Consider the following 27,064-nt stretch of genomic DNA (forward strand, 5'->3'; position numbering starts at 1 on the left):
TGCAGGGGACACGGGTTCGAGCTCTGGTCTGGGAAGATCCCACACGCCGTGGAGCAACTGGGCCCGTGAGCCACAGTTGCTGAGCCTGCGCGTCTGGAGCCTGTGCTCCGCAACAGGAGAGGCCGCGATGGTGAGAGGCCCGCGCACCGCGATGAAGAGTGGCCCCTGCTCGCCGCAGCTGGAGGAAGCCCTCGCACAGACACGAAGACCCAGCGGAGCCATAAATAAATAAATAAACCCAAAAGTTAAAAAAAAAAAAAATCTTAGTTTTTAGGAGATGGATATTCTAGAAACAGTCAATTCTTGGTTGTTTTACTACTTGCTCTTTAGTTTGTGAATGATCTGTTATGTCATCTCTTTTTCATCTTCTCCCTTTTGCCTGCGTATTATTCTTTGCCATTCTAACAGAGTCAGTTAATAATGGAAAAGAGGCATCCTGGGCTTTTTTTTTTTTTTTTTTAAGGTAATAGAGGTTAAAGCTACTGTCTAAATAAGGTCTTCTGAATTATTTGTTATTATTATAAATGCTTAGATGTTAAAATCAGACTAAATTTGGGCTTCTCCACTCCATAGCTCTAATCTTGAGTGGGTTGCTTAAAGTCTCAAAACCTGTTTACTAATCAAATAATACCTGCCTCCTAGGACTGTTGTTAAGGGTTAAATGAGATGTGTTTATTTTTTAACATAATGCCCGGAGTGTGATATGGGCTTAACAATTAGTAGTTTATCTGTTTTTAATATCAGAACATTTTATTGAGTTACTGCTGTGCAAGGCTCCATGCTATATGGAGGGAAGAGAGTAAGAAAATGATAAATTTATGCTCCCTGAAGGCAGGGATACTTGAGTCTGTTCATATGACAGTTCTACCATTGGTCATAGGCTTCTAGCCTATAAATTCAAACCATAGAACTTATACACTAAATAGAGTATTTTGTTATTCTGGTTAATGCTTTGGATTATCACCTCAGTATAACCCAATTTTATTTTTAAAATTTTTTTTTTTTTTTTAAATTTTGAAGTGAAAGGAATCTGTGATTGTTTATTTCTAGAAATGCTATCAAAATTGTTTATGGATAAGCTTGTCATCAAAGCATAAGAATATGTAGCCAATAAGATTTGAATTCTATTCCCAGCTTGATTGTCCACCCTAGCTTTTATCTTTACTATTTCTTTTACAGGATTAGTTGTATTTTAATAAGTGAAAGGGTGTTATCTGTGTGTGCCTTTATTGTAGTAGGAATAAACGTTTTCTGATTCTGTTAGTCCAGTTTGCCATCTGTGATCTTTCTATACTTCTCTACTCTGATTCCCACTTTTGTCTGCATATTTCCTTGTAGTCCATCTCAAGTAATTTTTTGTGAACTATTTAAGTAATGACCTTATAGTTGCCTTTATTCTTAGCCTTTTGGCCTATCCATTTTTAAAAAAATAACACCATGAAATATGTATACCATATAAAAATATTTATTCTTGAAATCCTCTCCTTTCTGTAATGTTATAAAGGCAACAAGGACCCAGATGCTTTCTGTCTTTTGGTTTTGCTGTCCTTAGCAAGGTGGCCTGTCTGCTTAGATTTGCTTCTTTCAAGGTCCCAAGATGGCTGCATGTCCCATGCAGATGACCAGATCCCAAGGGAAAAAGTGTTTTTCATGGCCTGTGTATTTTAAGAGAGCAAAGAAATCATTCCCAGAAGCTCCCCAGTAGACTTTGCCTTACCCCTTATTGGTCAGAACATCATAACATGCTCATTTCCAAACCAGTCATTGACAGGGGACCTGGAATTACCTTGATGTGTCTACCAAAATTTGAACCAATTTAGGGTTTTCCTAACAAGATAAAAAGGGGGAACTAGTTATGCTAGTCAGTAATCTGCCACATAAGCCTTTCTAATGGTGTTGCTAGGGAGGTAGGTTAAATAAAATAAATAGAAAAGTGCTTCACAAAATGATTTTGTACTATATGAATATAAGGTAGTGCTATTAGCTGGAATTCTACCAATTCTATAACTTTCATTATAATTTATAGCAAGCATAAAAATATTAGATTCTTGATGCCTTTCTCCAAGAAGGTAAACTGTGTATGAAAATAAGTATTTGCTTTTAATCAACTAGATTCTTCTTCATCTTAAAAAAAAAAAAAATCTATTATTTCCAAAGATAGTCTTCAGTCAGTTGGATAGGATGTATATTTCCAAGCGTTATGTTAAGTATCAATGAAGTGCCCCGGTATCAATTAAGGATTTTGTATGTAAATAAATATTGTCTTAGAACCTTGGTATTTAGCTTTTACATAACACCTTACCCTTGCCTCCAACAATTGTATCATCCAAGACTGGTAGTGAAAACATTTCTCGACTAATGAAATTGCTAGGTATAGTGCATTAACCAGTAACAATTTGTAAGGGATCTTGTAAAACAGAAGGAACAAAACTGGGCCTCTGGTGTTGTGATTTGCCACTGCAGTGTTCTGCAGCGTTTGGGGGAGAGACTGGTGACTCATTAGATCGGATGGTTGCCTGTGCTATCTGGAGTTTTCCCCTTCTACAGCAGGGTTTTTTTTTAAATCTTTCACAAATATGGGGGGTGGTTACAGTTTGTGACTATTAGAATTTTGGATTTTTTTTTTTTTTGGCTGCATTGGGTCTTCATTGCTGTGTGCGGGCTTTTCTCTAGTTGCGGTGAGTGGGGGCTATTCGTCTTTGCGGTTCGTGTGCTTCTCATTGCGGTGGCTTCTTGTTGTGGAGTGCGGGCTTCAGTAGTTGCGGCATGTGGGTTTCAGTAGTTGTGGCTCACAGGCTTTAGAGTGCAGCCTCAGTAGTTGTGGCGCACGGGCTTAGTTGCTCCGCGGCATGTGAGATCTTCCTAGACCAGGGATTGAACCCGTGTCCCCTGCATTGGCAGGCGGATTCTTAACCACTGCACCACAAGGAAGTCCCTAGAAGCTTGGTTTTAATTGCATTTACTTTTTATCCTTAAAAGAGGAGTCCAACAGCTAAAGCCAATTTTAAAAATATAATCGAGTTGATTTCTCTATGAGCGCAGGTACATATAACACATTGTTTTCGTGAAAGCAGCTGTTTTTAAAGTAAATATGCTTTTATTTTTTAAACGATTGAAAGCAACAATGATAGCTGCATATCGTATTAGAAAGGAGTTATTACATAGCACATAAAACTTCATGTAGGATTAAATCATATCATGATAGTTTGGATCTTACGGACATTTGGCATAAGATTAACTTTCAGTATAATCTGACTTGCAGTATCATTTGCTTATAGCAAGTTAAACTGTTTTGGGAGGTTGTTGTCTTAACATTTTTGAAAGCCTACGCTGGGAATTCCTTGGCAGCCCAGTGGCTAGGACTCCACGATTTCACTGCCGAGGGCATGGGTTGAGTCCCTGGTTGGGGAACTGAGATCCCGTAAGCCGTGCGCATGGCCAAAAAAAGAAAAAAGGCCTGTGCTTTTTCACATAGAGACATAAGCATTCAGTAGTGAAGCAGAAGATTTTAGTGCGGTATTTTTATTTTCACTCTTTTCATAGATAACAATGAAGGGTGGTTAATGGATACAAATTAGTATGTTGTATGACCATGTCTATCAAACTGCTATATGCTTTGCCCTATTCAGTGGTTGTCAATATAATATGTCTACCTAATTTATCGTTTTTATTTTATTTGTGGGGAGGAAACACTTCCATATTTTTCTTGTAAAACACACATTGTGTATGATGAAGTAGAGGGCAAAACTTGTTTGGATTAAGAGGGTAAATAAGAGCAGACAAAGAAATTTGGCTGCTTACAGTAGACTGCTGTAACATCCTGTTGTCTGTCAAGATTCTGGGGAAGTGTTGGGGAGGTATTTATTACTTTAGTGCTTACTTGTTTTTCTGCAACTGGGGTGCTTTGATGAAAAAGCTTTAGAAGTATATTATCTATATATATATGTGTGTGTGTGTGTGTGTGTGTGTGTGTGTGTGTGTGTGTGTGTGTATATATATATATCCTTATATCTGTGCTGTGGGAATTGCAGATTTTAATGTTCAAGAAAGCCTGTTACCTTGGACTGATCCTTGGAAGTTTCTCAAAGTGTTTAACTGTTAAGAGGTTGGAGCCTGAAACTTATGGACCAGGAAAACATATTTTCCAATATCAGAAAATAGTACTTCAGACTTCTTTTCCTGTGACTACCGGTGATGGGCTGTATCTAAGGTTTATGTTGAAGGAGGAGGAGCAAGTTCCTTTCAGAAACTAAGGCTTCCGTTGTATGGGAACCTTAGCCAGAGAATTGCCTATTGGGCCGTGCTTTCTAAACCCACTTTTGTATTGTTTTCCATTTCACAAAGTAACTAATTACAAGATTACTAAGACAGAAAACAGGCCAAAAATTGTAGTGCTTCAAGTGTGAGTCTAAGTTTCAGTTATCCAGGGAGTAATTATTCAGTTTGTTCATTGTAAGTATTTAAGGTTCTCTGGAATCAGACGTCTAAAAGGAGTCTGGTGTATAAGATTTTCTTAAGGATCAACACATGTGAAAGGAAGGGGACGGAAACAGAGTTGGTCTGGGAAAGAAGTGCAAATGCAATGCAAGCCCGACAAAGCCTCAGCTGACCAGGGGGGATGATCTGGAGTGAGCATTTATTGCTTGTGACATGTCCCGCATTGGGGTGATAGGGCTGGGCCTTTCTTTATACCCCCACTTTGCTCAGTCACCTGGTGCAGCTTGCTCTATGAAGGGTGTGAATGTGGGCAAGGCAGCTCTCTGCATCTGAGGCCGACCCTGAAGGGCTGACAGCTGTAGGCTATCCACTTCCTTGAAGTGGAATCTGAATGTTGCAGCTCTGTGTCTAATAAGATAAAACATATAGTCTTGAGGTAGAGACTATTGCCCTCTGTACCACATAGGATTGTTTAGATGTATACAATAGAAATCAGCCTAGTTAATTGAGGAGGCAGAGTGCAGTGCTTAAAGAGCATAGGCTTTGGAGTCAGACTGCCTCGGTTCATAATCCCACCTTTACTGTTTGCTGGTTTTGTGATCTTGGGCAAAGTTACGTACACCTCCATTTTTCAGTTTCCACATTTGTAAAATGGAGATGGTATTAGGGGGTATGAAGTTATTCAGTAACTATTAACTGAGTGCTTATTTTCTTTGCCCAGGCACTGTTTTCATTACCCTCATGAAACTAAGTATTCTAGGGAGTGATACAGATGCTTATACTAAACACAGTAAACAAGTAAATTAAAAAGAAAAAATATTCTTTCAGGTAGTTAAAATTTCTATGAAGAAAAGCAGGGTAGGAGCATTGAGGATGACAATGGGAAGAGAGGGACTATTTCATGAGAGTGAGGAAAAGACATTCTAGGCAGGGCACAGCAAATATAAAGGTCTGAGTTGCTGAAGCCGAGATTAAAATTTAACATGTTGAAGCATCAAAAATGGACAAAAGTGCTTGGAATTCCTACATTTTATTCTTTAAAAACTGGTGTTTTCATAATTTTCTTATCTTATCATGAAAGATGTGTTAAGAGCTGGTTTTTGAATGTATTTGTAACCACTTCTCTGCATATCATACAATGGTGTACAAAAAGCTAAATTACTTGTGACCATCATCATGTTTTTCTCCTCTTAACATTGACTTTTTTTTTCCTTCCAGTTTTATACTTATTGACTATATTCCCCACACTGTACATTCATGCCTGTGACATTCATTTTGCAACTGGAAGTTTGTACCTCTTAATCTCGCATTTCTTTCCTTCCCCCACCTCTTTCCCCTCTGGCAACCACCTGTTTGTTCTCTGTATCCATGACTCTGTTTGTGTTTTGTTATGTTTCTTCATTTGTTTTGTTTTGTTTTGTTTTTCTTTTGGCTGCGCAGTGCAGCATGCGGGATCTTAGTTCCCTGACCAGGGATGGAACCTGTGCCCCTGGCAGTGGAAGTGCAGAGTCTTAACCACTGGGCCACCAGGGAAGTCCTGTTTTGTTTTTTAGATTACACATTTAAGTGAACTCATGCAGTATTTGTCCTTTTCTGTCTGACTTATTTCACTAAGCATAATACCCTCTAGGTCCATGTTGTTGAAAATGGCAAGATTTCGTTCTTTTTTATAACTGAGAAATATTCCATTATATTTGTATACCACATCTTCTTTACCTATTCATCTATTGATGGGCATTTAGGTTGCTTCCATATCTTGGCTGTTGTAAACACTGACTTTTTTTTTTTTTTTTTTTTTAATTTTTGGCTGTGTTGGGCCTTCGTTTCTGTGCGAGGGCTTCCTCTAGGTGTGGCAAGCAGGGGCCACTCTTCATCGCGGTGCGCGGGCCTCTCACTATCGCGGCCTCTCTTGTTGCGGAGCACAGGCTCCAGACGCGCAGGCTCAGTAGTTGTGGCTCACGGGCCTCGTTGCTCTGCGGCATGTCGGATCCTCCCAGACCAGGGCTCGAACCCTGCATTGGCAGGCAGATTCTCAACCACTGTGTCACCAGGGAAGCCCAACACTGACTTTTTAAAAAGTAGAATCATCTTGATTTGCTATAAGAATATTAATCAGATGAATGGAAATTTGTGGATCGATGAAAAGCATATTTAAGTGAATTTATAGTATTATCACTTAGGCTCTTGGTTCACTTATTAGTTTGCTATCACTGTTCCTAATGCCTGCTGCCTTTGGCATAAATTAAACAATATATGCCTAAAAATAAGTTTAAAACTGTAGAATCATCAGTTTCCTATGGTGGCTAGGATTATCCAGCTGAGTGATAAATCCACAAGGCAGCTGAATCATGAACAAACTCATTTCATTTCCACTAATTATTGCTCATACATTTGGAGGCTCTTGTTGTTTAAAAGGGAAAGTATGTAAACACCTGTGTTTAAAAATCAGAACAGATACTGTTATTGCCTCATGAACATTCTAGAACACCTTCATGAACCCTAAGAGATTTAAAGCATCTGTAAGAAAGTTCTACTGTATACTCTAATGCCTCCTCATCTTTCAAGTTTCAGCTTAGCCTCCTCTAAGTCACTCTTGTCCTGCCCAAGTCAAGGTTAGATGCCTCTTCTAAATCACTCTGCACTGCTCTATGAGAGCACATTTGTTACCCTATTGTAACTATTCTTACTCCACAGTATTTTCAATCTATGATACAGCACCTGGCATATCACTGATGCTTAAAATAAAATCTACTTAGTTTTAGAAAATAAAGTTATGGTAAAATACACATAATAGCTAAGAAAAAAACTAGCCACTTGACTAGATTTGGTTCATATAACAAGAAGATAAGAATATGTTAGGTTCTTTTTAGAAATATAGGCAATATTAGCTTGTACTAACAGAATAAAGTTAGTAGTCATCAGTAATACTTTTCTGTTAGACTTACTGTTAGGTGCGTCACAACAATCCCAGTAGATTTTACAGATGAAATGAGTCTCAAAAGGTTGAAAGAATTTGATTTGCTCAAGGGCACAATTTATAATTTCAGACTCCATTTGTCTGACTCAAAGCCTTGGTCTCTGTTTCTCAATAAAAAGAAAGCAGCCAGAACAGATGAAAGTGGTACTCTTCAGAACTTACTCATATGACATTTAGAATACAGTTTTTAATTTTGTTCTGTTTTAAAAGAAACATTGACATTCTGAATACTTCCAGAAGAGGGTAGCCTCAGGGGAGAAAGATCTGAAAAAGGCTATCCTTTGAGGGACAGTTGAAGACACCAAAGAGAATTCCTTGGGGAGGGAAGATACTCTGTGTGGCTACAGTAGTTGGAAGAAACGGCCAGAGGGTAGAAGTTGGGGAAGTAGATTTAGGTTGGATACAAAACAACTCTCTAAGAGGCGATTTCTAAAAATAGAATGGCTTTTTCAAAATTGAAGCCCTGTTTAAATGGTAGGTATTACAGATGAATTTTTTGTGAGCATTTTACATCTCACAAGGAACATTTTGACAAACTGTAATTTAATCATAGCCCCAGGGTAGGTGGTACTCGTGTTTTTCAAATGAAGATGTTAAGAGATTTTGATTTGTCCAAGATCTCCTGCAGCATGTCACTGGTAGAATCAGGATATTTCCTAAGCCTGCTGACTCAATATTTCATGATATTTCCACTTTAATAGGCAGATGATCATGTATCATAGGAAATACCCATATTTGGGGAAGAAGTTAGGCTGTATTATTATAAAATTCTCTTCTGACTTTGAAAATCTTTGATTTTCTGGAGATTAAAATTTGACGTCCTTTGCTTGTTTAGTACTTCTTTGAAGACTTTGCCCAACCCATTTCCCAAATAAATGCTTATCTTTAAACTTTGTTTTTTCCCCTGTTATCTAAGTAGTTTCTAGAAAAACTTTCATCTTTTTATATTCTAATCTTTTGCAGTCCCATTCCTACTTACTCAACAGTTCCCTTCTGCATCTTTAGGAGGCTGGAAAATCCTGTAAACCAGTTTCCCCTTTTCTTTACTTCCTCCCTCAACTTACCCTTCCTCCAATTTTCCTACTGACACCAAAATCCTTGCCTCCTTTACATTGACATTTGTGACTGTAATATCAGATTTATTATTTTTCCATGATTTCCAAGGACTTATACACTAACTTTATCTTTATCAATAAACGACCAAAATGATGATAGTCTCTACCTTATCACTGATACCATCTTTAAGGTATTGGTACTTTTCTTGCCCCTTTGATCATATTCTTCTCACTTGGAAGATCTCCCATATCGCCATGTGGTGTTTTTTGTTTTTTATTTTTTGTTTATTGGAGTATAATTGCTTTACAATGTTGTGTTAGTTTCTGCTGTATAACAAAGTGAATCACCATATGGTTTTGATCTTTAATTGTTTTTACTCTTGCTTGTTTCTTTAATCACTCTTTAATTCTTCCCTGCTATCCCTGTACACCATCCCCCTTCTGAAGGCACTAAGTGTATCAAACCAGAAATCCACTGTTAATGACTGTATTGTTACACTCCCCTTGGAATTCTTTGATACCTTGGTTAATGGATTACAAATTGTATTCCAAGGAGTGTAGGGTTCTGTAGCCGTCCTTCAATGACTCCGGAAAGACTGAAAAACACCACTCTACCCTGCCTGATTTAATACCTAAGCCTCAGGGTTTGATTTTCCTCTCTTTCTGTATTCTTTCTATCTGGACTCAACTCAGCCTTGAAACTTACTTTCCAGTTACCTGTTCCCCTAACTCATCCCCAATGGTTTACACTTTTCCCACATCTGAATCAGTTTCTCCTTTGCTCCCAATGTGTTGTCATTTTGAACACTTAAGTAATTTTGTTTTATGGTACAGTTGTTTAAAGCCAGTGAAATCGCCTTTTATTCATAGTCTTTATTCCCTAAGTTTAACACAGTACCTTTTCCTTGGTAGGAGCTCAGTAAACATTTAATAAATTGAGTCCATTTGTTACCAGTTAAGTTGTATGGACCCCTGCTCGGGCCCTAGCCCACTGAGGCCCTCTGCCTCCACAGAGAAGGTTTTTTTCCATTAGGGTTCCAGCAGCCCAAAAATGAAACCAAAGCAGAAATTGAAGCAACAGAAGCTTTATTCAATGGCCAGAGAATGGATAAGTGGGAACTTAGATCACAAATCAAGTTCTCGCCTTAATGGCAAGACGGATTTGCTTTTAAGGAATAAGGATAATGGGGGGAAGGAGTGAGACTAATGATGGGGATGCATATGCATTAGTTTTCTGGGAAAGAGGCAGATTTTCCTGGAAATGGGATGCCACCACTTTTCTGTCCTTTTTTGGTCAGTGACTTCCAGTCACGGCCGCTGGTAGGTGTGTCATTTAGTACACTAATGTAGTAAAATCAGTATAGAAAGAGACTCGGGGTCTCTTGGAGTTCAGATTCATCGCCATCTTGGTTTCAGCTGGTTCTATCCGGTTTTTGTTTTTCTCTTCCTATAGCTTCCTTTCTTTGTGTCCAGACCCTGTGATTAAAGATATATGTTAGTTCCTATTCCAAGGAGGGTTGGTGGGTTTTGAGCAAGGGTCTGGTGACAACTCTGGTAACATATTGACACTCAACCCATAACTATTTCCAGAGCTTTTCAACTTCTCTTCATGCCTGCATCCCTTCCCCTACTTAACGTTAGATTGGTTAAACATCATTCTTCTCATAACAGTTCTCCCTCAATCTTCGGTTATTTCCTATTGTTTGTAGGATAAAGTCCACTAGGCATTCATTTCAAGACCCACAAATTAAGTCTCTCTAATCCTTATTTCTCACTGTTGCCGTAACATAAACCTTTTATTCCAGTCAGGCTGGTCTGTTAACTGTTTCTGAAATTTTTATTTCCCTTCTTTTGTTCTCGTTATTTCCCCACCTGAAATGCCTTTTGCTCTCCTTCTTTACCTATGCTAATTCTACCTGACCTTCAAGATGTTTTCCCCAAACATTCTAATCTTTGAACTTTTAGTAAATAAGTGTGTATTATTTGGTACTTTATTACATATTGACCTGTGATCTTTACTTTATGGTTGTTTGGAGACATTATTTAGCTTTTTAAATGTACATATATTTTATCTTCTTTATTAAATTGTCAGTAATAAGTTAGACCAGCAGTTACATAGAAACTTTCTACTTTGGGATCTGTAACCAGTTTTCTATTTGGACTTGAATAGTTCATTGTTTGGGTTTTTCAGATTGCACATCTCTAAAGTAAAGAAGTTGAACTAAATTTCTTACACTATTCTGTGTTTTGCTGAAAAAAGAAAAAAGGGAAAAATGATCCCAGAAATATTTTAAAGGTAGATTTTACATTTAAACATTTTTTAAATGTAAGATATAACTTGTTAGCTGATAAAAAAATAAAGCAGGGAAGGAGGGGAGGTATTTTAAATAGATGGGCAGATAGGCAGAGAAGCCTCTCAGAGAAGGGGATATTTGAGTAAAGACCTGAAGCAGGTATATAGGAGCTGACATCTGGCAGAAGAGTACTCCAGACAGGGGGAACAACATGTACAAAGACCCTGAGGCAGAATGTGTATGTGCTTTGAGTAATGGTAAAGAGTTCAGTGTTTATGCAGCCTGATTAAGGGGAAGAGTAGTTAGAGAGGAGGTCAGAGAAATAATGGGAGGGCAAGATGTTGTCAGGCTAGATCAGACGTTGGAAAGAATTCACAGTCTGTTACATTCCATGGGGTATTTTCTATTGAATGTCTTGCATACGGATATATAATTCTGAGCTTTAATAACTGTAGACTATCCAGGAATGAGGTACTTTTAACCAAATCTTAAGAATTTTATATTTTACTTTGAATACGTGGTAATAACTCAAGAATACACCAAAGTTCACTACCTATATTGGTTCTTTTGCTTTAAAGTTTGTAATTATAACTTAATTTTTTTTTTTTTTTTACCATAGGTAAGTTAACATGATGGATTTCTCCAAGCTACCCAAAATACGTGATGAAGATAAAGAAAGCACGTTTGGTTTTGTGCATGGAGTCTCAGGACCTGGTAAGTAATACATAATAATCTCAATAGTAATAATTCCTAACATCAATTAATGTCTTTTCAAGGTGTTTTAGGCAGAAATACACAAGTTTCTGTTCACCTACATAAATTCTGTCTTTAAGAGATTTCATAGCTGCTGTAAGACTGAGGTAATACCTCCATCATAAGGGCTACTGTAACATTTATTATCTAAATTTGATAATTATTGAGGTACTAATTTGTGATATCCTGTTTATTATATGAATGTGTAGTTGGTGTTATATGTCTTAATTTTTTTGTTAAACGTGAGGTTAAAAAACTATAAAGTTTATAGGTTTTAGTATGTGATACCTAGATATCTGTTAATTGGATTTGAATTTTAATAATTGCTTTCAGAGCATTTCTCAGAAATATCAACCTTGGCTCTTTGCATGTATAAATCCTTCTGAATGGTTATTCAGATATCACATAACTAGCTACCTGTAGGAAAATAGTCTTAAGACATGATAATGAGAATGGAAAGCAGTTTATGTTTGTTCTGCCCACACTTGGGGTACTGCATTTTAAATAATAAATTTCGTTCTAGTATTCATTTTGTTATTCCACACTTCTACTGCAAAATGTGATTCATAGTTTCCATAGGTAAAGCTGCTCATTGATTTGTATCTTTAGTGCCATGGAAATTCATTTTTCCTTATATCTTTTTACAAAGTCATGTTGTAGTCTTTTTCTTGTTCTAATCACAGAAGAGGTGATGACCCTTTTTTGGTGTTAATGCAAAGGAAACACTGTCAGTCACTGTGCCTATTTCTCCCTAAGAAGCTTCTACCACTTAGAAATTGGTGTTTGAGCTTGAACTTATTAGCAGATAATATATTTCACTGTTTTCAATCTCTTTTGCCATTCGGAGAAACAATTTTTCCCCTTGAGGATCGTAAGGTCTTCAGGAAAGACAGGCTATACACAAGAACTCTTAGGGAAAAGGCAAAAGAACACTATCAAAAGAGTTTAGGTAAAAATATTTTTCTGAAACTTGTAGTTAACTGCTCTTGGAACCTATTTATAATTTTTAAGTACTTAATGAGATAGTAGAAAAATGGCATACTTTTGTTTATGAAATATGATTTAAAACTTTAGTGATCTCTGGTATTTTGGTGCATCTTAACTATTCTTATATATAGGTTCAGAGGTAAGTATTTATAAAATTAATAAATTTCCATTGTTCAATGTTAAATAAATATTAATACCTTAATAGTTTTCACTCGAATATTACCTAATTCATAGTTCTAATTAATTGTATCAGAAGGCTAAATATTAAAATGGACTTATTCCATTGAGGCCTGCGCAGGTCCCAGCCTGTCTGTGGTTTGGGGTTGCTATCCGCCTCATAAAACATAGTAGAGGCTTTGTCTTCTGGGAGGACAGAAGTCGTCTTCTCCTGAAAAGGCCTCTTACATAGCTGTCTTTGGCATCTTCCAGGAATAGGAGGGCAGGGATTGAGGCCTCATGAGTCTGGTAGAGAGACAGAGAGAGGTAGAGGTAGAGAGGTTGAGGTTAGAGAGAGAAGACAGTGGTTATAACAAGAAAGTCCAGAGTGGGATGTTGTTACTTCCATAACTTGTCACTGTTAACTCAGCCTGGGCTTCATGACAGTCGTAGAAGTGGATTCCTTAATAAAAAAAAAGACTTATTTCTACATATCTGAAAATGTACAACATTCCCCTCCTTACAGAAAAGTAATTTTTGCTTACTAGACAACATAATCAGGACTTCCCTGGTGGTGCAGTGGTTAAAAATGTGCCTGCCAATGCAGGGGACACAGGTTCCATCCCTGGTCCCAGAAGATCCCACATGTCGTGGAGCAACTAAGCCCGTGCGCCACAACTACTGAGCCTGCGCTCCAGAGCCCACGAACCACAACTGCTGAGCCCGTGTGCCACGACTACTGAAGCCCGCATGCCCTAGAGCCTGTGCTCCGCAACAAAGACAAGCCACCGCAATGAGAAGCCTGCGCACTGCAACGAAGAGTAGCCCCTGCTCACCGCCACTAGAGAAAGCCCGTGCACAGCAACAAAGACCCAACTCAGCCATAAATAAATAAATAAACAAACAAATAAATAAATAAACCAAAATAATAAGTGTAAATTCTAGTTCAGTATTTATAAGAAATAGGGATTTTTAATTAGGATTTCACCCAGTGGTGGTGACTGATTATAAACATCCTATGGATTATGAAAAAATTTTTTGATGCAAAGGGGAGGTTTTCTAGGTAGAGCTGTCATTAGTTTATCAAGAGTCTTTGTTCCAGAAGAGTTTTAAGAACCACTGGTATAAAGTGTTAGAAAGTAAAGATGTTGTTTTATATAATATTTCTCAAAGTGATGGTGACAACACAGCAAACTGATAATTGTGTGGCATTCTATCATGCAACTAGCTAAAGCTCTTGTTCTCATTTTAGTTTTAAAGGATTTTTTTATTACTATTGTTCCGAAACCCATCATTCCATATATTATAGCAACCTAGGTTGATCAAAACTTGCCTCAATGCTACTAGGTAAGAGTTTGTCATATAGAACTTCAAAATGAATATAGTTTTCATGTATATTATGTAAATAAGTAATCTTTAGCCTAACAAATTTTATTGTTTACCCTGACTATGTCATATGCTAAAAGTGTCTTTTTTTTTTTTTTTTTGGCTGCATTGGGTCTTCATTGCTGCGTGCGGGCTTCCTCTAGTTGCGGCGAGCGGGGGCTACTCTTTGTTGTGGTGCACAGGCTTCTCATTGCAGTGGCTTCTCCTGTTGCGGAGCACGGGCTCTAGGCGCGCAGGCTTCAGTAGTTTCAGCACGTGGGCTCAGTAGTTTCAGCACGTGGGCTCTAGAGTGCAGGCTCAGTAGTTGTGGCACACAGGCTTAGTTGCTCCATGGCATGTGGGATCTTCCCAGACCAGGGATCGAACCCGTGTCCCCTGCATTGGCAGATGGGTTCTTAAACACTGCGCCACCAGGGGAGTCCCTAAAAATGTGTCTTGTGATCAACAAAACGAAAAGACAACATATGGAATGGAAAAAAATATTTGCAGATGATGTGACTGACAAAGGATTAATATCCAAAATATACAAACAGCTCATGCAACTCAATATCGAAAAAACAAACAACCCAATCAAAAACTGGGCAGAAGACCTAAATAGACATTTTACCAAAGAAGGCACACATCTGACCAACAGGCATATAAAAAGATGTTCAACATCACTAATTACTAGAGAGTTGCAAATCAAAACCACGGTGAGGTATCTTCTCACAGCAGTTAGAATGGCTGTCATCAAAAAGTCTGCAAATAATAAATGATGAAGAGGATGCGGAGAAAAGCGAACCCTCCTACACTGTTGGTGAGAATGTAAATTGGTGTAGCTACTATGGAAAACAATATGGATGTTCCTTAAAAAACTGAAAATAGAGCTACCATATGATCAGCAATCCTACTTCTGGGTATATGTCCAGCAAAGAGGAAAACTCTTAATTTGAAAAGATGCATCTACCCCAATGTTCATAGCATCACTATTTACAGTAGGCAAGACATAGAAGCAAACTAAGTGTCCATCAACAGATGATTGGCTTAAGAAGATATGGTATATATATACAATGGAATATTACTCAGGCATAAAAAGAATGAAATATTGCCATTTGCAGCAACATGGATGAACCTAGAGAATATTATACTTAGTGAAGTAAGTCAAAGACAAATATTGTATGATACCACTTATATGTGGAATCTAAAAAATAATACAAATAAATCTGTATATGAAACAGAAACAGACTCATAGACATAGAAAACAAATTAATGGTTACCAAAAGGGAGAGGGAAGCAGGAGGGGACAAATTAGGAGTATGGGATTAACAGATACAAACTATTGTGCATAAAATAGATAAGCGACAAGGATTTACTGTATAGCACAGGGAATTATATTCCATATATTGTAATAATCTATAAATGGAAAATAATCTGAAAAAAAATGTATATGACTGAATCATTTGCTGTATACCTGAAACTAACACAGTATTTTATTTTTTTATATATATATTTTTTAATTTTTGAATGTTATTTATTTTTTTATACAGCAGGTTCTTATTAGTCATCCATTTTATACACATCAGTGCATACATATCAATCCCAATCTCCCAATTCATCCCACCGCCACCTCCACCCCACACCCCCCACTTTAGCCTCTTGGTGTCCATACGTTTGTTCTCTACATCTGTGTCTCTATTTCTACCCTGCAAACCAGTTCATCTGTACCATTTTTCTAGGTTCCACATAAATGCATTAATATATATTTGTTTTTCTCTTTCTGACTTACTTCACTCTGTATGACAGCCTCTAGATCCATCCATGTCTCTACAAATGACCCAATTTCATTCCTTTTTATGGCTGAGTAATATTCCATTGTATATATGTACCATATCTTCTTTATCCACTTGTCTGTCTATGGGCGTTTAGGTTGCTTCCATGACCTGGCTATTGTAAATAGTGCTACGATGAACATTGGGGTGCATGTGTCTTTTTGAATTATAGTTTTCTCTGGGTATTTGCCCAGTAGTGGGATTGCTGGGTCATATGGTAATTCTATTTTTAGTTTTTTAAGGAACCTCCATACTGTTCTGCGTAGTGGCTCTATCAATTTACATTCCCACCAACAGTGCAAGAGGGTTCCCTTTTCTCCACACCCTCTCCAGCATTTGTTGTTTGTAGATTTTCTGATGATGCCCATTCTAACTGGTGTGAGGTGATACCTCATTGTAGTTTTGATTTGCATTTCTCTAATAATTAGTGATGTTGAGCAGCTTTCCATGTGCTTCTTGGCCATCTGTATGTCTTCTTTGGAGAAATGTCTATTTAGGTCTTCTGCCCATTTTTTGATTGGGTTGTTTGTTTTTTTAATATTGAGCTGCATGAACTGTTCATATATCTTGGAGATTAATCCTTTGTCCGTTGCTTCATTTGCAAATATTTTCTCCCATTCTGAGGGTTGTCTTTTCGTCTTGTTTATGGTTTCCTTTGCTTTGCAAAAGCTTTTAAGTTTCATTAGGTCCCATTTGTTTATTATTGTTTTTATTTCCATTACTCTAGGAGGTGGATCAAAAAAGATCTTGCTATGATTTATGTCAAAGAATGTTCTTCCTATGTTTTCCTCCAAGAGTTTTATAGTGTCTGGTCTTACATTTAGGTCTCTAATCCACTTTGAGTTTATTTTTGTGTATGGTGTTAGGGAGTGTTCTAATTTCATTCTTTTCCCAGCACCACTTATTGAAGAGACTGTCTTTTCTCCATTGTATATCCTTGCCTCCTTTGTCATAGATTAGTTGACCGTAGGTGCGTGGGTTTATCTCTGGGCTTTCTATCCTGTTCCATTGATCTATATTTCTGTTTTTGTGCCAGTACCATATTGTCTTGATTACTGTAGCTTTGTAGTATAGTCTGATGTCAGGGAGTCTGATTCCTCCAGCTCCATTTTTTCCCTCAAAGCTGCTTTGGCTATTCGGGGTCTCCATACAAATTTTAAGATTTTTTTGTTCTAGTTCTGTAAAAAATGCCACTCATAATTTGATAGGGATTACATTGAATCTGTAGATTGCTTTGGGTAATATAGACATTTTCACAAGATTGATTCTTCCAATCCAAGAACATGGTATATCTCTCCATCTGTTTGTGTCATGTTTGATTTCTTTCATCAATGTCTTATAGTTTTCTGCGTACAGGTCTTTTACCTCCTTAGGTAGGTTTATTCCTAGGTATTTTATTCTTTTTGTTGCAGTAGTGAATGGAATTGTTTCCTTAATTTCTCTTTCTGATCTTTCGTTGTTAGTGTATAGGAATGCAAGAAATTTCTGTGCATTAATTTTGTATCCTGCAACTTTACCAAATTAATTGATTAGCTCTAGTAGTTTTCTGGTGGCATCTTTAGGCTTCACTATGTATAGTATCATGTCACCTGCAAACAGTGACAGTTTTACTTCTTCTTTTCCGATTTGTGTTCCTTTTATTTCTTTTTCTTCTCTGATTGCCGTGGCTAGGACTTCCAAAACTATGTTGAATAATAATGGTGAGAGTGGACATCCTTATCTTGTTCCTGATCTTAGAGGAAATGCTTTCAGTTTTTCACCATTGAGAATGATGTTTGCTGTCAGTTTGTCGTATATGACCTTTATTATGTTGAGGTAGGTTCCCTCTATGCCCACTTTCTGAAGAGTTTTTATCATGAATGGGTGTTGAATTTTGTCAGAAGCTTTTTCTGCATCTATTGAGATGATCATATGGTTTTTATTCTTCAGTTTGTTACTATGGTGTATCACCTTGATTGACTTGAATATATTGAAGAATCCTTGCATCCCTGGGATAAACCTCACTTGATCATGGTGTAATCCTTTTAATGTGTTGTTTGCTAGTATTTTGTTGAGGATTTTTGCATCTATGTTCATCAGTGATATTGGCCTGCAATTTTCTTTTTTTGTAGTATCTTTGTCTGGTTTTGGTATTGGGGTGATGGTGGCTTCATAGAGTGAGTTTGGGAGTATTCCTTCCTCTGCACTTTTTTGGGAGAGTTTGAGAAGGATGGGTGTTAGCTCTTCTCTAAATGTTTGATAGAATTCACCTGTGAAGCCATCTGTCCTGGGCTTTCGTTTGTTGGAAGATTTTTAATCACAGTTTCAATTTCATTACTTGTGATTGGTCTGTTCATATTTTCTATTTCTTCCTGGTCCAGTCTTGGAAGGTTATACCTTTCTAAGAATTTGTCCATTTCTTCCAAGTTGTCCATTTTATTGGCATTGAGTTGCTTGTAGTAGTCTCTTAGGATGCTTTGTATTCCTGCGGCTAACACAGTATTTTTAAATCAAGTATAATTTTTTAAAACTGTCTTTTTTATGAGATAGTATGTTCCATAGTAGGTATTTTATTTTTCCTATGAATATATGAGAGAAGTGTATTATCGGATTTATTGGATGTTTTAATTATCTTAATACTCATTTGTTCTTTTCAGTGGTTACAGCTTGTGACATGGCAGGTGCAGCCATGTATGAACTGGTGAGAGTGGGCCACAGTGAGTTGGTTGGAGAGATTATCCGATTGGAGGGTGACATGGCCACTATCCAGGTGTATGAAGAAACCTGTATCCTTTTTGGTTCAATTTCTAACCATTTTCTACAAATCAGAATTGAAAGATTTATGGCAAAGGTAGAAGCAGCACGAATGAGATCAGAAACGTGGAATGTTGGTGTTTTGAAGAAACCTGATATATAGGAGTTTATTGAAGAGAGGTACTAGGAATTAGTGCTCTTATTTTAAGAAATTAGTATTATCTCCTGACCTTTCATTGCTCTTAATATTTCATTGCTTTTATTCTCAAGATCAGCATTACTTCTTTGGCTACTTAATTAAGTTTTATTTGGTACAGCTTTTTTGCCATACTAAAATATATGCTTATGGTACCTGTTCTCTCTGTCAGTATTGGAGTGCTAATTCTAAACAAAATCTGAAAATTTTTAAAAAGTTAAAATTTTTAATTTGAAAGTTTTAATAAAATTAAAAGTCTTCATAGCTATGAAATCATCACTAATCAAAAGGATTTTTTTCTATTGTTAGGTTTATCTTTTATTTAGTCTTCTACGTGGTTTGAAGATTTAAAATAAATGAACATGTGTATAGTGAGAACCCGCTCTGCCTTTATTATCCTGTGTTTGGCCACTTTTCAAAACAGACATGCATTCATGCAGCCCATTTTGTTAGTTCCATTTATTTTGTATCCTTCTAGTTTGTTATATGAACCAATATAAATATATATATATTTTTTTATTTCCTTTTTTTCCCCAAAAGATAGCATATTATATGCACTGTTCTGCACCTTGTTTTTTTCACTTAAAAATATATGTATGGTGGAAGATGGATAAATGTGTGATAAATATAGTACAATGTTTATGGTAGATCACTGTAAAATTCTTTCAGCTTTGCTGTAGGTTTGAAATATTTCATAATCAAATATTGGAAATGAAAATATATTTTGGAGATCTTTCTTGAAAAATTCATAGAAGTGCCTAGTCTTTTTTACAGCTACATAGAATTCCAGCTTATGAATATACCAACATTTATTAATAAATCCCTTAATGATTGTTAAGTCTAAAGATTTTTTTGGTTGTTTCTTAGTCTTAAGAGTTTAAGTTTTTGTCCAGGTTCTAATATCCTTTTTAGGGAACTGATATTCCTCACCAGGGTAGTTGAAACAAAGTATTATGGAGGGCTTTTGCTTCTATTTTATAGCCTGTGGTTCCCAAACTGTGCACCAGGGCACTCTGGGCAGCTGCAGCAAACTCATGTAGGTGCCCCAGGATATTTTAAGGTTTTGCGGTAAACACGGGAATATTAGACGTTTTGTCAGACACCACGAGAACTAGTAGCTTGAGATAATAAACACTTCTATTATTTGACTGTACTATATTCTTGTCGATGATATCATATCTTTGTGAAGCTGAGTTTTGGCAATTGCTAAGCTAAAAACCAAGTGTCATACAAAAATGATGTGGGATGTGTATTCAGTCTGACTCCAAGGTTTGGAAATTGTAGAATACCCAACAGGCACATAAATCCCATTTGTAAAAATAGAGATTATTTTAAAATGAAATTAAAATGTTGTTTTTTCTTTCAATTTATGTATATTTTTCAAAGTACCACTTAGTTGTTAGGACATACACATTTATTAAGACGTTTGGACATAATTATTTAATAGATGGAATTATTATATATATATATATATATATATATCTTTTGTTGTAGGTCACTATGAAAAAGTTACTGAAACACTAAGGATGCTGTGGACTAAAAGTTTGAGAATTTCAGGTTTAGCGCCTTATGTATCATTTCCTGTTAAGCTGTGGTATTTCCTTTTTATAGTATCTCTAATCTTTCATAGTGAGTTTTCCTCAACTGCCATTTCCAGCTGGTGTGTCTGTTGGAGATCCTGTACTCCGCACTGGGAAACCCCTCTCAGTAGAGCTTGGTCCTGGCATTATGGGAGCCATTTTTGATGGTATTCAAAGACCTTTGTCGGATATCAGCAGTCAGACTCAAAGTATTTACATTCCCAGAGGAGTAAATGTGTCTGCTCTTAGCAGAGATGTCAAATGGGATTTCACACCTTGCAAAAACCTACGGGTATGTCTTTGTAACATAAATTTCTGAAGTTGGTGAAAGAATGTGAAAAGAGTGTTTACTGAACTATTTTGTACTCTTAGTCAAAATAAAAATAGACCACAGAAGCATAGTTTACATCTTTTTTTTAGCTCCACTAGAAGGATTATAGAACAAATGTGTTCTGTTCATAAGTGAAGCAAATGATTTAAATAATAGCAAGGTGAGTCTGCTTGACGTTTATTGAACATTAAATGGCTTGACGTTTATTTGAACATTAAACAAGTGCATTTGTTCTCTAGGTTGGTAGTCACATCACTGGTGGAGATATTTATGCAATTGTCAACGAGAACTCACTCATCAAACACAAAATCATGTTGCCCCCACGAAACAGAGGAACTGTCACTTACATTGCTCCACCTGGAAATTATGATACCTCTGTAAGTATCATATAAACTTTATCTCACAAAAATGGCCCCACTTATATGTGATAGTTGCCCAGTTTTAGTACTCTGAATAGTTACAGAATTCATATTTAATGTGTATGTTTTAAGTTACTCCCATAATTATTTTTTTATTTAAGATTTTTTTTCTTTAAAACTTGAGCTTGGGAATACAAAAAAGCAAAATATATTATTTCTTTTTGAAGAGAAATAGCTAGTATAGTATTTTCCTACCTTCTTAACTTATGCTACATTATTTAAACCTCTGATTCTTTAGGCATAGAATAGACTTTGATCTTTTTGTCAATCTCTATTCACATAATGAATTGTAGAATGGATTATATAAGTTCTTACTCTGGGTGAGCCATTTAAAACTTAGTCCTTTAATGTTATTGATAGTCACATCATACCAAATACAGTAGATGCATGATAATCTTCGTGGGTATGAAGATAGCTTTATTGAGAAGATCATTGTAGCATATAATTTTTTCCCAATAAAATATGATAAAAGATAATAATTTTCTAATCATTTCACAAGAATCAGTCTGTGCTCTACAACATATACAGAACAAAAGAATTAAGATCGGGATTCTGGGCAGTCAGCTAACGTTACTCACTAGCTTAGAGACTCACCTATACTTGCAAGAAAACCCTGAAGTAGACAATTCAGATTCATGCATCAACAAGATTACAGATTTCTATAGGTCTATGGGCTTTGAGATTGTTTGTGAATAGTTAAAACCACCTCAGTGTTCACAGATGTTAGAGTATTATTCATTATCTTTTTGCTTTTGTAAATAATTTAAAATATTTAACTTTATTAAATATGTTAGGGTTCTTAATAGATTAGTATTTTTCATTAAAGCAGTATAAGAGCATTATAATAAAGTAAGCAAAATAAAGAATGGAAAATAAATTATGAAAGCTTTCATTTCTTCCCTCCCTCAGTCCCAGGAGTATCTTCTGTACCCTTCAAGAATTTTTCCTATGCATATTCATGTAATTTATTTAACTATCCCTCTATTACTTGAGATACTCCTTTCTCCAAAACTTCTAAGCTTTTTTTAAAAATCATAATAATGCACCTGGTTTAAAAAAAATTAGAACAGTATGTAAAGATTTACAATAAAAAAGTGTAAATCTCCCTCCCCACTTCCACATACCACCTCCCTAACCCCCCAAGAGAAATCTGGCATTACTTTGGTTTCAGAGGAAGAAATGTTTATAATGTACTTAAAGTCCTGCTGTATTTTTGTAGGATGTTGTGTTGGAGCTTGAATTTGAAGGTATAAAGGAGAAGTTCAGCATGGTCCAAGTATGGCCTGTACGTCAGGTTCGGCCTGTCACTGAGAAGTTGCCAGCTAATCATCCTCTGTTGACTGGCCAGAGAGTCCTTGATGCCCTTTTTCCGTAAGTTTGATTTGTGTCCCATGGTTTTCCCTCAGAGTTATTATATGTGCTTATTGTTTCACTTCTTTATAGATAAAGATTTTATGTGCTAATCCTGTAATACGTTTTATCTAGAGAAATAAATTTTACCAGTGCTTATTTAGAGAATCAAACTGTTGAAGAAAATTTATTTTTTCACAGTTGCAAAAGGAAAGCATTATTTCTAAAACTTTCTGAAAAAATGAAATTTCCAGAAGGAAATCTGTGCCAAAACAATATAACTATTTTTCTTAAGTTATCCTAGAATTAGTAGATTGGTGTCACTATAAATTGATGACTTCTAACATCAGCTGGGTTCTCTATGCTACCCAGCAGTCTATCTTACTTTGTAGTCTGCTCTTTGCCATTTTCTTCATCACCTGCTTAAAAACCTCCTTTCTCTTTAAATCTTAGGCATCACGATACCCTGCTTTACTTTTAACAAATAACTTCATCATTTAATTCACAGAAAAGACTGAAGCCGGGATGTAGTAATTCTTTCAACTTCTGATCACCAACCCATGTATGTCTCACTTACTCTTCAGCCTCTTACCTTTAAACCTACTCTGTGCGTTGTTCTCACTGTTACTCTCTCATAAGATCTTCAGTACTTTGACTCTTCCTATTTAGTCAGTACCTCCTGTTTCCATATCCTTCACTATCCAGTTTAAATTTAATAGTCTATCACTTTTACTAACATCTGTCAGTATATTAAATTTTCTTGGTTCCTTTGTCTTCTGTCACGCCCACCTGGCGAAATATCAACTGTGAATCAGTCCTGCTATCTCCTTCTCCCAAATCTACACACAGGCTGCTGAGAAAAATAAATAAGTGCAAGTTGGTATCTCACCACTGTGGCACAGTCGTTCAGCATTTCCCTAATTATCATTCTCCTGCTCTCCTTAGTGACTATTTCAAACCTCTCCACTTGCCTCAGAGCTTCAACTCCAGTCTTTCTCAACAAATGATCATGCTAGATCCTTGACAGAGAAATGAGAGGCCATCAGATTTGGAACCCCATCAGTTAACGTACATTCCCATCCATCCCTTACTCCTCTCCTTTTTCTGGAGTTTATCCCACCTCATGTTTCCTCAAAGACCTCCCATTAAGTGATATTCTCTTTATCTCCCATCTAATGAGAAGAAATCTACCTTCGACCCTTTTCCCCTTTCTACCTTCCACTACCTTTCTCCCTATCTTCACAGCCAAATCTCTTAAAAAAAGTAAATTAGTTGTCTCCACTTTTCCCACTCTAATTCACTGTACTGCTCTGCCCGTGGTGCCACCCCTCAACCGAAACTACTCTCACTAACATCATCAGTCACTCCCAATTCAATAAGTAAGCTTTAGTGTTTTCTTAATTCCTACAACTTTGGATATTGGATATTGCTTTCTACTCCTTCCTCTTTGAAACACCCTCTTTCTTTGCTTTTCCAGTTAGCTTCTGTCTACAAGAAGCTATTGCTTATTCTCCGTTGCAGGTTCCTTCTCCCTTAATTTTGATATTTCTTAGAGGTTTTCTCTTTTCTTTCCGCATTATACGTCTTACCCTCTGTGGATGACTTCATTCACTCTCGAGACTTAAATGTTCATCTATATATGATGATTTCTAAACCTGTATCTTCATCCCAGATCTCTTCTGAGTTCCAGACTCATATATCCACTTCTGATTATACCTCTCCTTTTGAATATCTTATAGGTGCCTCAAAGTCAGTATGTTTAAAACTAAAATCATCATCTTAATCACCACTCCTTTCCTTGAAACTTTGCTGCCTCTCTCAAGTATCATTTTTATTTTTATTTTTTTTTTCACACACACACACTGTATTTTATTTTTACAAGAGATAAATCGACTGACACCAAGCATTGTACATGGATGACCACAACAAAAGCAACAATGATTGCAATTACGAAACATGAGACACACTCATACTATGTCATAATATTGATATTCAGTCCAGTAATCCTCCACTGTAACAGCTCCTTTACTTTGCAGTGAAAATTGATTTGTATATTCTTTGCCTCTGAGTCCTTGTGGAATTTTTTTTTTTTTTTAAATTCAGACAGAAAAATTCAGTCACAAAAATTATACTCATCCTCATCAGTTCACTCAGTCCCATGTAATTAATTTTTTTTTTCATCTTGATCATTTGTTAGCACTTTTATGAGTTCATCAGTTTTTCATTAGAGTTCTGGAAATGCTTATTCATTCAGTTCAGCAGTACAGTCCGTTACCAGAAACCTGTACTTGTCAGAATCTTTTCCATGTATTTCTTCTCAAGTATCATTTTTACCCTCCCACATCTAATTAGTGAACTAATGCTGTTATTCTATTCCCTAAATATTTTTTATCTGCATCTGTCATCTCTACTCCATGACTATAATTAAGGATCTTACCCTAATTCCTGTAATAAACTCATTTAATCAGACTTCCCATCTTCAGTTTTGCCTTCTTTCCAAGTGGTTGTCCATATTACATAGTGATCCAACTAAAACACATATGTGATCCTGCACAATTTTGCCTGAAACCCTTCAGTGCTCTTTATTGCTCTCAAGACAAACACACACTCCTTAACTCCTCACAAAGCCACCCATGATCTGGCTATTGCTTACCTTCCAGTATTGTCTCAGCCACTTGCCTGCCCAACTGCTTCCTTATACACCATCTTCCAGGCTTAACGAAGGACTTTTAATTCTTCAAGCAATGCTCCCTCTTGTCCCTGGACCTTTGGGCATTCTTTTCCCTCTATGTGGAATGTTATTTCCCTGTATCTGGCTAATTTCTATTTTCTTTCAGGTCTTAGCTTCTTTCGGAAAGAATTTCCTAACCCCACTCCCATCCAGTGTCAGACTTTGTACTCCTTCCTGTGTACTCCCACAAACCTTGGATGGTCTCTATGATAGCACTTTTCACATTGGATTGTTGAACTTCTAAAGTGGGGCACACCCAGCCTTGCCTCCCCACCCTGCCTTAAAGGTGATTTGAAAGAGGTATACAAAGCCATAGGATGAATGGACATGCCTTCTTAGTGTATCAGAGTCACTGAAAGGTTTGAAGGAGAAAACATTTTAATGCGTTTTAGTTTCATATGAGAAAACTCTATTATTATTATTAAGGATGCAGTGTTTGTGAATTTTATGATAAACACACTATTTCCAAGGAATTTCTCTTAACATTATGTCTCATTTCTCCTGCCCAGACACTCCTGCCTGACACACACACTCACCTGCACACACACACACACCTGTGACATTCACTTCCCTCTGCCCTTAACTTCCCTCTGCCCTTAAGGGTATTTCAGTCTCCACTGACACTTTTTAGGGAAAGTTTGAAAGTGGTTGCTAAATGGTACTGTAATCATGTAATCACAAGCTGACACCAGTTTACTCCACTGGAATGTGAGCTCTGTGAATACAGAAACATGGCTATTTTCTCCGCTGTTGTCTCTCCAGCATCTCCAAGCATAGTTTGTAGTACCTTGGAAGTACTTCATAAATCGTTATTGAATGGGTAAAAGGGGATTGACTTAACACCTTAACAAAAGTCTTTGTTTATTAACCTCTGTAACAAGAGGAATTTCTTAGATCTTATTTTTTACCTCAGAAGACAACTTTCAAAGTGTTTATATTTTTCTTTTAGCTTTAATTCTTATATTGTCCTTTCATAAACTAATTTATTTAAGCATTCAGAATATCATTAGTACTATTTTATTTATTTTCATATTCCTCTTCCCCAGTTACCTTATGGAATATACTTTCACTTTTTGCTATTAAAGATGATAGAAATGATTAATTTATAATAAACAACATATACTGCTATAGGTGGAAACTAGGGGAGCAATTGTTATATATCTATCTGTATATCTGTCTTTGTAAGTATATATATAGATACAGATGACAGTATTATAAAGTGCTTTTGTTCTTTAACTTGTATTTCTGTGTCACTTACCTACTTTATTTATTGGTATGTATTAACGAGTAAAGTAATCAGTGCTTGTTTAATTTGTGTAGATGTGTACAGGGAGGAACTACTGCAATCCCTGGGGCTTTTGGCTGTGGAAAGACAGTGATATCGCAGTCTCTATCCAAGTATTCCAACAGTGATGTGATCATCTACGTAGGATGTGGTGAGAGAGGAAATGAGATGTCTGAAGTCCTCCGGGACTTCCCAGAGGTCTGTATCTATAAAGCTTCCAATACTAATCTAGAGAAAATACCACTAATCAACTTTAATTGGCAATTAATAAAGCTTTATGTTGGATCTGGAGCAATGCTCTCATTTGTCAAGGATCTTTTAAGGAATTTTCTAATTATATCTGTGATTCAGTTTGTATACTCAAGGAGAGGAATTTGAATTTTTCAGGCAAACACTTGAAAGTTTCTTTTTGTGGTCTGGTGGTTTTCAGTTATTGGGAGAAAGATACAATAGGCAAAATATTTATAGGTGTGAACTTTACACAGCCTTTATATGATCTACTAGGTTACTGTAGTAATATTCCTTTTTCCATAAAAGAATGGACTTCATTTATGAAATGGAAACACTGGCTGTTTTCTTTACAGCA

At 36.5% G+C, this 27,064-nt stretch overlaps 1 protein-coding gene across 3 annotated transcripts in view; it reads left to right on the forward strand.

Annotated features, from left to right (window-relative positions):
- Positions 1-27,064, forward strand: part of ATP6V1A (ATPase H+ transporting V1 subunit A) — a 58,545-nt gene that overhangs the window by 16,463 nt on the left and 15,018 nt on the right. For 2 of the 3 annotated variants that reach the window (XM_082394704.1, XM_082394705.1), the window contains exons 2-7: positions 11,383-11,477; positions 18,490-18,618; positions 20,440-20,654; positions 20,933-21,070; positions 22,332-22,483; positions 26,514-26,676. In XM_082394704.1, coding sequence (XP_082250830.1) covers positions 11,393-11,477; positions 18,490-18,618; positions 20,440-20,654; positions 20,933-21,070; positions 22,332-22,483; positions 26,514-26,676 — 882 coding nt within the window. In that variant the 5' untranslated portion in view covers positions 11,383-11,392. Of the gene's footprint in view, positions 1-10,743; positions 10,766-11,382; positions 11,478-18,489; positions 18,619-20,439; positions 20,655-20,932; positions 21,071-22,331; positions 22,484-26,513; positions 26,677-27,064 lie in introns of those variants that run through there. The other variant, XM_082394706.1, reaches the window with a different exon arrangement.

This window comes from Balaenoptera borealis (assembly GCF_965194805.1).
Source record: "Balaenoptera borealis genome assembly, chromosome: 5".
Taxonomy (NCBI): domain Eukaryota; kingdom Metazoa; phylum Chordata; class Mammalia; order Artiodactyla; family Balaenopteridae; genus Balaenoptera; species Balaenoptera borealis.